The sequence below is a fragment of the Scyliorhinus torazame genome, chromosome 10, assembly GCF_047496885.1.
Source record: "Scyliorhinus torazame isolate Kashiwa2021f chromosome 10, sScyTor2.1, whole genome shotgun sequence".
Classification (NCBI taxonomy): domain Eukaryota; kingdom Metazoa; phylum Chordata; class Chondrichthyes; order Carcharhiniformes; family Scyliorhinidae; genus Scyliorhinus; species Scyliorhinus torazame.
The window spans coordinates 42187309-42200296 of NC_092716.1; the positions used below are offsets into that span (position 1 = coordinate 42187309).

Sequence of the window (12988 nt, forward strand, 5' to 3'; positions counted from 1 at the left end):
GGAAGGCACTGAAACACAAACAGAAACCTCGGGAGGACCACCATTTTGACCGACTGCCCTCTACCCGCCAGCGAGAGCGGTAACATGTCCCATCTTTTGAAGTCCTCCTCCATTTGCTCCACCAACCTCGTCAGATTCAGTTTATGTAGGGCCCCCCAACTCCTGGCTATCTGGATCCCCAGATACCGAAAGCTCCCCTCCGCCCTCCTCAGCGGTAGGTCCCCTATCTCTCTTTCTTGGTCCGCTGCCTGTAATACAAAGAGCTCACTCTTCCCTACGTTGAGCTTAAAGCCCGAAAACTTCCCAAACTCCCTTAGAGTCTGCATGACCTCCACCATCCCCTCCATTGGATCCGCCACGTACAACAGGTCATACGCATATAGCGACACCCGATGCTCTTCTCCCCCTTGGACCACCCCCCCCTCCATTTATTAGACTCCCTCAATGACATGGCCACGGGTTCAATCGCCAATGCAAACAACAGGGGGCACCCCTGCCTCATTCCTCGGTACAGCCGAAAGTACTCCGACCTCCGCCGGTTCGTCACTACACTCGCCACCGGGGCTCTGTAAAGGAGCTTAACCCAACTAATAAACCCTCCCCCGAACCCAAACCTACGCAGCACCTCCCAGAGGTACTCCCAATCTACTCGGTCAAAGGCCTTCTCCGCGTCCATAGCTGCCACTATCTCCGCCTCTCCCTCCTCCGATGGCATCATTATCACGTTTAAGAGCCAACGCACATTAGTGTTTTATTGCCTGCCCTTTACGAATCCCGTCTGGTCCTCGTGGATCACCCCCGGGACACAGTCCTCAATCCTCGTGGCCAGCACTTTTGCCAACAACTCAGCATCCACATTGAGGAGCGAGATCGGCCTGTATGATCCACATTGCAGTGGGTCCTTGTCCCGCTTTAGGATCAAAGAAATTGTCGCTTCTGACATTGTCGGGGGCAGGGTCCCCTCCTCTCTTGCCTCATTAAAGGTCCTCACTAGTAGCGGGGCCAACAGGTCTATGTACTTCCTGTAGAACTCCACCAGGAACCCCGTCCGGCCTCTGGGCCTTCCCCGCCTGCATGCTCCCCAAACCCTTGCTCAGCTCCTCCAACCCAATTGGTGCCCCCAAACCAACCACCTCCTGCTCCTCCACCCTTGGGAATCTCAGTTGGTCTAGGAATTGTCTCATCCCCTCTTCCCCTGCTGGGGGCTGGGATCTGTACAGCTCTTCATAGAAGGCCTTGAATACCTCATTTATTTTTGTCGCACTCCGAACCGTGGCTCCCCTTCCATCTTTGACTCCCCCTATTTCCCTTGCTGCCGCCCTCTTACGGAGCTGGTGTGCCAGCATTCGACTAGCCTTTTCCCCATACTCGTAGGTCGCCCCCTGCGCCTTCCTCCACTGTGCCTCCGCCTTCCCTGTGGTCAACAGTTCAAACTCCGTCTGGAGCCGTCGTCTTTCCCCAAGTAATCTTTCCTCCGGGGCCTCTGCGTATCTCCTGTCCACTCTCATAATCTCCCCCCACTAACCTCTCCCTTTCCATGCCCTCTGTCTTCTCCCTATGAGCCCTGATGGAGATTAGCTCTCCCCTGATCACCGCCTTCAACGCCTCCCATACCACCCCCACCCGCACCTCCCCGTTGTCGTTGGCCTCCAAGTACCTTTCGATACACCCCCTCACCTTCCCACACACCACCTCATCTGCCAGCAGTCCCACATCCAACCGCCACAGCGGGCGTTGGTCCCTCTCTTCTCCCAGCCCCAGTTACACCCAGTGCGGGGCGTGATCCGAAACGGCTATGGCCGAATACTCCGTCCCTCCACCCTCGGGATGAGCGCCCTGCCCAGAACAAATAAATCTATCCGGGAGTTGGCTTTGTGCACGTGGAAGAAGAAAGAAAATTCCCTGGCCTGCGGTCTTGCAAACCTCCATGGGTCCACTCCTCCAATCTGATCCATAAACCCCCTAAGTACCTTGGCCGCCGCCGGCCTCTTTCCAGTCCTTGATTTGGAGCGGTCTAGTGCTGGATCCAACACTGTATTGAAGTCCCCTCCCATTATCAGGCCTCCTATCTCCAGGTCCGGAATGCGCCCCAACATGCGCTTCATAAATCCAGCATCATCCCTGTTCGGGGGGTATACATTTACCAACACCTCCCACATCCCTTGCAACCTACTGCTCACCATCACATATCTCCCTCCATTATCCACTACGATATTCTTGGCCTCAAATGACACCCGCTTTCCCACCAATATTGCCACCCCTCTATTCTTCGCGTCCAGCCCCGAATGGAATACCTGTCCTACCCATCCCTTTCTTAACCTGACCTGGTCCACCACCTTCAGGTGTGTCTCTTGGAGCATGAACACGTCTGCCTTCAGTCCCTTAAAGTGCGCGAACACTCGAGCCCTTTTCACCGGCCCATTCAGGCCCCTCGCGTTCCACGTTATCAGCCAGATTGGAGGGGCTCTCTCACCCCCCCCCCCCCCCCCGCATCTCCTTGCGCAGCTCCTCGAAGCAGCGCTTGATGAATTCCTGCAGCTCCGGCCCGCACTCCACTTTGTCCCCGGCCGCCGCCATTTTGATTTTTTTCCCTCGCTTCTCCCACTGCTCCAATGCCGCTTTTTTGGCCGTTGCACCTCTGGTCCGGTTCATAAAGGTTGGAGGGGGACCTCTCTCTTCCCTTCCCCACGGGTTGTCTTCAAAAAAATTCCCTTGGGGCTCCTGCAATGAGCCCGAAAGTCCGTAATCGCGGGAGCTGCCGAATCGTGCGGCTTAGCTCCGCATAGCCGCAACCGGAAGTCCACATTGGTACTGTTATATACAGTTATTTCCATTGGTGCAATTGCGGGCGGGCGGGCGGTGGGGTTGCTGGACCAGGATATTGAACTTGATGATCAACCATGATCAGGGCAGCACGGTAGCATAGTGGTTAGCATAATTGCTTCACAGCTCCAGGGTCCCAGGTTCGATTCCCGGCTTGGGTCACTGTCTGTGCGGAGTCTGCACGTCCTCTCCGTGTGTGCGTGGGTTTCCTCCGGGTGCTCCGGTTTCCTCCCACAGTCCAAAGACGTGCAGGTTAGGTGGATTGGCCATGCTAAATTGCCCTTAGTGTCCAAAATTGGCCTTAGGGTTGGTTGAGTGGGGTTACTGGGTTATGGGGATAGGGTGGTGTGGGCCTCGGTAGGGTGCTCTTTCCAAGAGCTGGTGCAGACTCGATGGGCCGAATGGCCTCCTTCTGCGCTGTAAATTCTATGATCTATGATCATAATAATGGCGGAGCAGGCTTGAAGGGCCGAATGGCCTCCACCTGCTTCTATTTTCTATGTATGTTTCTAAAGCAATATTTTTAGGACCAGTTTATAATAGGCAATGACCAGCCTTCATGTAAAATGGGATACCTTATGGCTATAGGAATCTTACTAGTGGACTCACACATTAGTAAGATAACAGTTCCACTCAGTTTTGACATTTGAAATGCCTTAGCCATTTGCTAAAAGTTACTAACACTGTTCACACTGGCACTGACTAGGTTTTAGCTGTTCCCTGCAGATAAAGTAGATGTAACTATTTCTTGCTATTCACATTTTTATTGGCATATATTTTTATGTTAGTGTATTCTGAGCAGCTTGACATTCCCCTCAATTGACTTTTTTTTAACACAACTACAGAGGGAATGTTACTATGTATTTAACACAACATTTGTTTTGCTGAAGGAACTGTGAGGTACGCCACATAATATTTTGCTGTTCGGCACTTTCCTGCCAAATAAATCATGTACCACAGCATGTCCTGGGATAATTGAATCGGATGAGTTCACCCCAAATATCTGCCAAAGTTTCAAGAGCCCCTTTCATTTCTGAAATCCTTGACCAATCCAGGTGCAAGCCAAAACTTAGATAATATAGAGAAGCTGTTCAAGCTGTGTTGGACATCAGTGATAAATTTTCAATTTTTCACATGCACTCTCTATCCCAGAGATGAGACGTGGGGCTGGTTTGATGCTGAACATCACTGACTTCCTAAACGCCTTTCATGTAGAGCTCTGTTGATGAAGAAGGATGGTTTGATGCCACAATTGTGGATTGGATTCAAGTCACTTGTGAATGGACACTGGTCAAATCCAGTTTTCTCTGCCAAATTACTATTTAAATGATTGCTAAAATAGTCTACATGATTGGTCATTATATTCTTTTTCTCTTTCTGTTCTAGACTTGATCTGAATGATATTCCAAATTGCATTCGACTAGTTGCTCCAGATTTGGGAATATTCCTCATTAGCTGCATTACATTAGCCTTTTGTAATCGTTTGACAAAGAGCAAGAAGGCAACACCAAACAAAGAAGCCGAGACCCCTGAATCCAATGAGGAGGTGAGAGCCAATATTTGGGAAGCAGCAAAATATGTTTTTTAGAACGTTATTCATTGATCTCGCATCTGTTTAGTCATGTCGCTGTTTAATATTAAAAGGCAATCTTAGCAGAACTCCTTTCAATTTATGCCAGTGTATTTTGATGGACATTATGTGCATTTTCAGCCCCTCGCCTTCCATTAACAAAGTCTTTTTCTGTTCATTCCGAGCAAAGGAGGGAGACGTATCACTGGTTCATAAATGTTCTATTATAGTTTTGCCTTCCAATAGTCAGTTCAGACTAAGGTTAGCAAGAAGGCGAACTTTTCGTCTCATTTTGTGACTCTCATTGGTGAGACGTATCTCATCTTTATTTGGTACCTAGTTAGATGGACCCAATAGAATTGGAAACTGATTGTTACAGAAGTGGAATATTCAAATGCCTGATTCAGCGTATCTGAACATTATTATATCACATGACCAAGTTTTAAAGATATATATTTTTATTAGCAAATTTTCAATATTACACCTTTACATCTATATATGTGCAATAGTTTACATTATTTCAACCCTTTCACCCCTACCAGTGAAAAGAAACAACAACAAACCTCCTTGTCCCCCCCCACCCCCCAACATCAGTGACTAAGTCACTGAAATAGGAAATAAAAGGCTGCCACCTCCGGTAGAACCTTTCAGCCGATCCTTTCATTACATACCTGATTTTTTTCAAGTATGGAAACGCCATCTGGTCACTCCAACCAAACAGAACTCGTCTTCATGTCTGCAACACCTTTATTCTGGGACCCCCAAAATAGCCACCAGAGGGCATGGGTCCAAATCAACTCCAAGAATTCCCGTCATGGTGCTAAAGAAGGTGACCCAAAAACTCACAAGCTTAGTACATGATCAGAACATGCATGTATGATGCGCCGAACTCCTAAAGCACCTCTCGCACCCACCCTCTACATCTGAGAAAAATCCCTCATTTGTGCCCTCGTCAGCTGTGCCCTATACACCACCTTAAATTGAATCCGGCTGAGCCTAGCACACAAGCTGGAGTTGACTCTGTATTGAGCTTTGCTCCACCCCCCTTAATCTTATCCAATGGGACCTGTTCCATCAACATCAACCGACCATAGATCTCCGACACCTTCCCATATATCAATCACCGAGAGAACTCTGTCCACCAATGGGGTGGGAGGCCAAAGGGAAGGAACGCACAAAGTTTTGCACCTGATAGTACTGAAACTGGTTAAGCTTGTACTCCTCCAGCCACCCCTCAAAACTAGTGATCTTCCCATCTACAAATAAGTCACCAAACCACACTAATCACTCTTCCTTCCAAGCTCCAAAGGACGAGTCCAAAGCCGCCTGCACAAAACGATGGTTTTCGCAAATTGGGGCCAACACTGACATGGCACCCAGTTTAAAATGCTGCCTAAACTGTCACCATATTCTCGAGTGGCCACCACCACCGGACTGGTAGTCCATTTCGTCGGGGAAAATGGAAGGGGTCTGTTTCCAATGCTCTTAAAATGGTGCCTTTACAGTCAGTCCTCTCCATCTGCTCCCACATGGACACATGATCAGGTTTTGCTGTAACTTTTATTTTGACACGAGTAAATGCTTAATGGCTAGCAATTTCTCCCTTTATTTAAGTTATACCAAAGGCAAACTCATGGACAAAGCCAGAAGGAATACCCAACTTTGCCTGTGGGGAAATATCTATTGCTTGCTGGATATCTACCCATAAATTGGATCGAGATACTGGAGTGATTAAATGCTTCTTTTCTGATCAGAATGGAGTGAAACGTAGAAACCATGGGCGGGATTCTCCCATCTCGCGGCAGAGTGTCCACGGCGTCGGATTTACGACGGCGTGAACGGGCCGCTGCCAGGAGCAATTCTGGCCCCTACAGGGAGCCAGCACGGCGCTGGAGCGGTTCAAGCGGTGGCCTCCTTCAACGCGCTGGCCCCGACGCAACATGGCGCAGGACTACAGGGGCCGGCACGTAGGAAAAGAGGCCGGGGGACAGAGAGGCCGGCCAGGTGATCGGTGGGCCCCGATCGCAGGCCCAGCCGCATCAGAGGCCCTCCCCGGGGTCGGTGCCCCCCTCCTCCCCCCACAGGCCGCCACCCCACCCTTGCACGCAGAGTTCCCACCGTCTGCGAGCAGGTGTGGACGGCGCCGGCGGGTCTCAGCGTTTTAACTGCGGGCGCTCGGCCTCATCCGGGCCAGAGAATTGGCGGGCAGGCCGCGTAGAACGGCCTGCGATCGGCGCCGCGCCAAACATGCAGGCGCCAATGGCGCAGATTCTCCGCAGACCGTGCTGCCGTCGGGGCAGCGTGGCCCGGTCGCGGGGATTCTCCGGCCCGGCCCAGGGCTGGAAGAATCCCGCCCCATGTCAACGAGCAATAAAAATTGACAGGACGACTTGCCAACCTGGAAGTCGCCACCTTTTGTTTTCCTGAGCATGCGACAGAAGGGTCCATTGTGAAGTCTGAATATTGACGTCTGATGATATTGGCCCTAACTGCAGTTTTAACCCTGCCATGTGCTAGAAAGTTATTGCAACCTCTTCGCCAGGTGGAGACAGTAGGAAGAGGACTAAGGGCCAGGAGAGAAATTTAACATTTTTATTTTATTTTCCTCATAGGTTCAGGAGAAGCAGAAATCCTCCCAAAACCTCCCTCCCACAATTTACTTTTTTTTTAACCAGTGAATGTTCCTTTTGTACTGGCCGATGTCCTTTTGCCCGTTGAATTTCCACTTATGCCAGTTGGTGCTCGCTGCTTGTTTCAAGTGAGCAGAAAACCTGACCAGCATGCAGATGAGGCCTGCCGTTCACAGAATTATACAGTGCGGAAGAGGCCCTTAGGCCCTTTAAGTCTGCACCGAGGAGTGAAAAACACCTGACCTACCTACCTAATCCCATTTCCCAGCACTTGTGGGCCCATAGCCCACTCCCGGCACATAGCCTTGAATGTTATGATGTGCCAAGTGCTCATCCATGTACATTTTAAAGGATGTGAGGCAACCTGGCTCTACCACCCTCCCAGGCAGTGCATTCCAGACGTCACCACCCTCTCGGTAAAAAGTTTTTTCCTCAAATCCACCCTAAACCTTCTGCCTCTCACCTTGAACCATTGTCCCCGTGTATCTGACCCTTCAACTAAGGGGAACAGCTGGTCCCTATCCACTCTGTCCATGCCCCTCATAATCTTGTACATCTCAAAAGTTTGAACCCAAGCCTCCAGTCGGTGACCAGAACACCCAGTCCGCAATGGGAAGGACAAAGTGCTTGAGTCTGGTGCCTTAGACCACTTGGCCATCCTGACCAACATTCATATCACCCGTGCCCTTATACCCGTTCAAATCATGCTGCCAGTTTAAATGACCAATTTTATTCTTCGGAAATCTTTCTCATGTTTAGCTGGTGATTGTGTTAGATAACTTCAATTGTGATTAACTTGATACAACTCCTTCTGCAAACAAGATAAGGCTGCCCATGTGGGCCCATGGCTGCTTCATGCTCCCTGTCAGCCTCCTAGCCGCTCTTCTTCATACAACCTCATCAGCATTTCTAACTCTTTCTTTCCCCCTCAGGTTTGTCTTGTTTCTCATTGAGTACATCTATGCTATTGGTTACTTGAAGCAAGTACATCTGTGCTGTTCATTACTTGAGAATCAAGTTCCACACTCTAACCACTCACTGGGAAAGGATTTTTTTCTTGACTTTCCTGTTGGATGTATTAATGACTCTCTGATGGCCCTAGTTCTGGTTCCACTGCAACTGGAAACATCCTGTCTTCATCTATCACATCAAACCTTTCATAACCTCATGGGGGAGGTTGAGGGGAAGATGGAGTCCTCATGGGGCAAGTTGGTTTGTCCAATCACAGTCAGGTACATACCTTGGATCCAGCAATGTAGTGGAAAGGCACTTACCACCTGATCCTGCACTTTTATGTCTCTGTTTTTCTGGCACGTTTCATGAGACCTGGGTAACCTGGGTGATCAGAGTTAAATTTCAAATGGTGAATGCAGAGAAAGCTCACAGCTTCATTATAATGTTTAAAGTGGCACACTACCTTCTTTGAAGTGGGTTGATCAGCCATCCTCTCTCATCCCACCTCCGTTAAAATTGGTAAGTGGTGGATTGAGGTTGGGATTCAGATTAGAACACTTTAACCTCACATCCTCCACAAGAATCCCAACAAAACCCACCCATTTTTAGGGATTGAAATTCCCTCCTTTGTTCAAACTCAAATATCCAGGCCCTGAAAGATGGGAGGTGTCTTTGTACACTTATCGGATTTTATTTATAGAAACACAAATTGAATATAATCATAATCTTTATTGTCACAAGTAGGCTTACATTAACACTGCAATAAAGTTACTGTGAAAAGCCCCTGGTCGCTACATTCCGGCACCTGTTCGGGTACACTGAGGGAGAATTCAGAATGTCCAAATTACCTAACAGCACGTCTTTCAGGACTTGTGGGAGGAAACCAGAACACCTGGAGGAAACCCACGCAGACACGGGGAGAATGTGCAGACTACACATAGACAGTGACCCAAGCCGGGAATCGAACCTGGGACCCTGGAACTATAAAGCAACAGTGCTTCCCACTGTGCTACCATGCCGAATATGATAGACATGCTAACATAAATGCCTCTTTCGGCATGTTCATATATATGTTCCAGATAGCGGGGGTTAAAACAGCCCTGATGTCTCCTCGAGCCACCTATATGTAAACAGAAAGGTGTTTTGATTTTTGATTTCCCCTTTATAAGAGGTGGCATATTTTCGCCAGTCCTTCAGTTTTTGAGTGATCCAATTCTCTATTCATAACCCCAGAGCAAACCAGAGACGGGGTAAAATCAGAGGTTTAGTTTATTTTACACACACATAAAACACAATAAGAGGGTTCTCCTTTTTTTGCATTCATACAATAAGAGAGATAAGGGAAAGGAAGCAACAAAGACCACAGACAACAAAATGCTTATTGTTTCACATGAGTCCAGGCACCAGAATCAAACATCAAAATGGTGTATTCCTTCAGAACATTATGCTGGATAATCCACTTTTCCAGTGGTGCTGACTTCCATGTTGTGATAAGCATCTAGAGCTGAATTAGTTTGTGGTATGCACTGATACAAAAGTTCAGACAGTGTAGATGAGGGCCTGGCAATTTAAACCTGAACAGAACCCCAGTTTTGCTGGGGTTTTGTTGATGGAAGATGGCAGATTTACTCTTTCAGCTTCACAAGGCAATATTACAGGTTCTAGCTGCTTTTCAGGAGGGGGCCCATGTGACAACTCCTCCTTCTTCCCTTTCGTTTGGACAAAGGGTGTATATTTCTGGTCTGGATTTTTGAGATGGTTAATGTTTCATCAATTAATAAGTTTACCAGATGATTCAGGGTATTTTTGTTCTCTCAGACGGATTGTCTTTATTGCTCAGGGTTTACCTCAGAAATATAAAAGGATCTTTGTGCATTTCCTTGAAATTTGATTTCTGCTGTAACAGGGACATTAGTGCATCTTTGGAGATAGCAAGGATGTTGTGGTTTTCTGAAGGCTGGAATTACCTTTTCTGTAAGTTATTTTAAATATATATATATATTGTTATGGGCCAGGGTTCAGAAAACCTCAAGGTATGTCATGGATTTCACCTGACCTACAACTGTTTATTAATTTTGGTTACGATAAGCACAAGGGCCTACCTTTCAGGTGTTATTCAACAGAGGCCTTAAGCACTTTTATTCAAAAATAAAGTTTATTCTACAAATTCAGTTAATACTTTTATAAACACACAGAGTAAGCATTTTATCAACTACAAACATCAATACCCCACACAGCTACAGTACTCTATGTATAATCCTCAATACATTTTCCCCCTTAAGCTGTCCCAATTTAGTAACAAGATCCCATGAACCAGAAACCCCTTTTCAAAGGTGTGGCCCAACGCACAGCACTCAAGACCTGGTATATGTACTTCTTGTTTCCTGCCCAAAACAGCAGGTTTGAATTCCTTCCAGAGAACAGTTATTACTTTTAAGTTATCACGTAATCTGGAGACAGCTTTTAAAATGCAGAGGGAGAGAGACTCCAAGATCCTCGTCTGTCTGAACACAGCAGCCAAATGTGAAAAGAAAACCTCAGCTACACAACAGCTCCCAGCGCAAAACGAAAGTAAAAGCCAGAGCCACGCCCAGCTCCACCCACGCAATGATATCACTGAAGCCATTTGATAAGATAAAACAATTCTTAAAGGGACACTCCCATGTCAATATATAATAAATAATGGACCTATTGATGTTAGTGCTGCAATGCTCTAGTGTTGTGGCTCCCAGTTCTTTGTCCATACTGCTGGGAAACTGCTTACTGTTATACTCAAACTAACTACTGTACTTCTCTGTTTCTCAACTTTTTTTCTTTAACATTCCTTCATGTGATGAGATTGTCACTGTCTAGGCCAACATTTTTAGCCCATCCCTAATTACCCTTAATAAGGTGGTAGTGATAAGTTTAACTATTTAGTTAAATATATAAAACAATATGAAATCCAAGCATTATATGAAATATGATCAGAAAGTAGGTCTTAACAAAGAGGCTGAATTATGCCAATGCAGTGTGGTCCAATTATTCCCCGCACTCTATCCTCGTTTCACCTGAAGGTAGCACTTAGTATTGAGATCAACTGGTGGTTAAAGTTTAAAAACTATCAGCACGGTTCACTCCAATTCTATTTATACACCCTGTAATTCCAAAAGCTACTTCAGTTTCAAAATACCACTTGACATTTGATTATGAAACATTTGGCACCCGTTTTACAGTCGCATGTTGAATTAAGTGATCTTGGGCAACAAATGCAGGAGACTTTTTTTTAAAAGGAAAAGGCTGTCCCGACTGTAACTCTGATATTATTAGCTGAGAACGATTGCACAAGCCAAAATCTAACCGCACAGCTGTGCCTACTCTTAATGTGCGTATAGAATGAGATTTGCCTAACATAAATAATTAGACTCTCAAATTTAACAGTGTAACACCCCAGAACATGGAATATTTTTTGGATTATTTATGCGGATTCAACTGGCGCCTTCAAAGTGTTAAGGCATGTAACTTTCAAGCAGCATTCTCAGCTCACGTTATGAAATTCTACAGCCCTTGGCATGTGTAATACAATACTCATTCCCCCAATGTGCCATCATCTATGCTTTCCTTGCAGTGACTGACCACTTTAATTTCTAGATGCAGAAACTGCAGCTTCCAGTTGATTTGTAATGGTGTTTTTTTTAATTAAATCTTTTTATTGGCATTTCTCATATTTATGAACCGTTGTATGTATACATTGCATTTTTCTTGCCCGCGCTAATTTACTTTATTGTACAGAGAGGTTTATTTTGTCCTTCATTTAACTGACCCTATGTACATTTTGCTGCCCTCTGGATCGGTCTATAGTTCCCCCCTACTTCCCCGTTGCCCTCCCTTCCTCCCCCCCTCTCCCCCTTTGACTTCAGCTGTTGTTTTCAGGGAAAGAGGGGGGAGGTAGGAGGTAGCCCCCCCCCCCCTTCCTCTTCTCTTGTGGTTTCCCCACTTTCCTTCCGTCCCCCCCGGGTTGTGCAGTCCTTTGGTTCCTCGTCTATCTTATTTTTTTAAATCTTAGCTTACTCCTCGTTGCTGGCCTCGAACAGGTTTTGGAACAGGCCGACAAATGCCCCCAAGTATCCAGGAAGCCTTCCTCCGACCCTCGGATGGCGTACTTAATCTTCTCCAGGTGGAGCAATTCCCAGGGGCTGGTTTAGCACAGTGGGCTAAACAGCTGGCCTGTAATGCAGAACAAGGCCAGCAGCGCAGGTTCAATTCCCTTAACGGCCTCCCCGAACAGGCGCCGGGATGTGGTGACTAGGGGCTTTTCACAGTAACTTCATTGAAGCCTACTTGTGACAATAAGCGATTATTTTTTTCTCTAGAGGTCAGTGAGTCAGTCTGCAGCTGGGGGTGGTGCTGCCGAAAGGCAGCCGCGCAGGATTCTCCGGCGTGCGAATAGGGAAGCAAAAGCAAGGGCGTCAACTGCCTTTCCCATGTGTAGCTCTGGCTGCTCCGATACCCCAAAGATTGCCACTATCGGGCATGGCTTCACCCTCGGCCCCACAACCTTAGACATTGCCTCGGAGAAGGCTGTCCAGAACCCAGCAAGTTTGGGACAAGCCCAGAACATGTGGGTATCCTCCACCTCCGGGACAAACCTGCTCATTCTGGTTCTGGTCAGATGCACCACTTTGAGCTTTATTAGGCTGAGCCTTGCACAGGAGGAGGTGGAGTTAGCCCTGCTCAGTGCTTCACTCCAGAGTCCCCATCCTACCTCCATCCTCAGTTCGTCCTCCCATTTCTGTCTGGTCCCGTCCAGTGGAGTCCGGGCTCTGTCCAGTAGCTGCCCGTATATTTTCCCACATAGTCCCACCTTCTCGCTGCTTGTGCCTATCAGGTCCTCTAATAGTGTGGTTTCCGGGGCCCACGGGTACCCTACTGTCTCTTTGCAGAGGAAGTATTTTTTATTTAGAGGTGTCTCATTTCCTGTCCTTTTGCTAGTTTCCACTTCCTCGTCAGTTCGTCCAGTGTCGCCAGTCTG

The 12988-nt window shown here is 47.4% G+C and overlaps 1 protein-coding gene across 4 annotated transcripts in view; it reads left to right on the forward strand.

Annotated features, from left to right (window-relative positions):
* Positions 1-12988, forward strand: part of piezo1 (piezo type mechanosensitive ion channel component 1 (Er blood group)) — a 423492-nt gene that overhangs the window by 168017 nt on the left and 242487 nt on the right. For all 4 annotated transcript variants that reach the window (XM_072518003.1, XM_072518005.1, XM_072518006.1 and 1 more), the window contains exon 5: positions 4210-4369. In XM_072518003.1, the coding sequence (XP_072374104.1) occupies positions 4210-4369 (160 nt within the window). The remainder of the gene's footprint in view (positions 1-4209; positions 4370-12988) is intronic.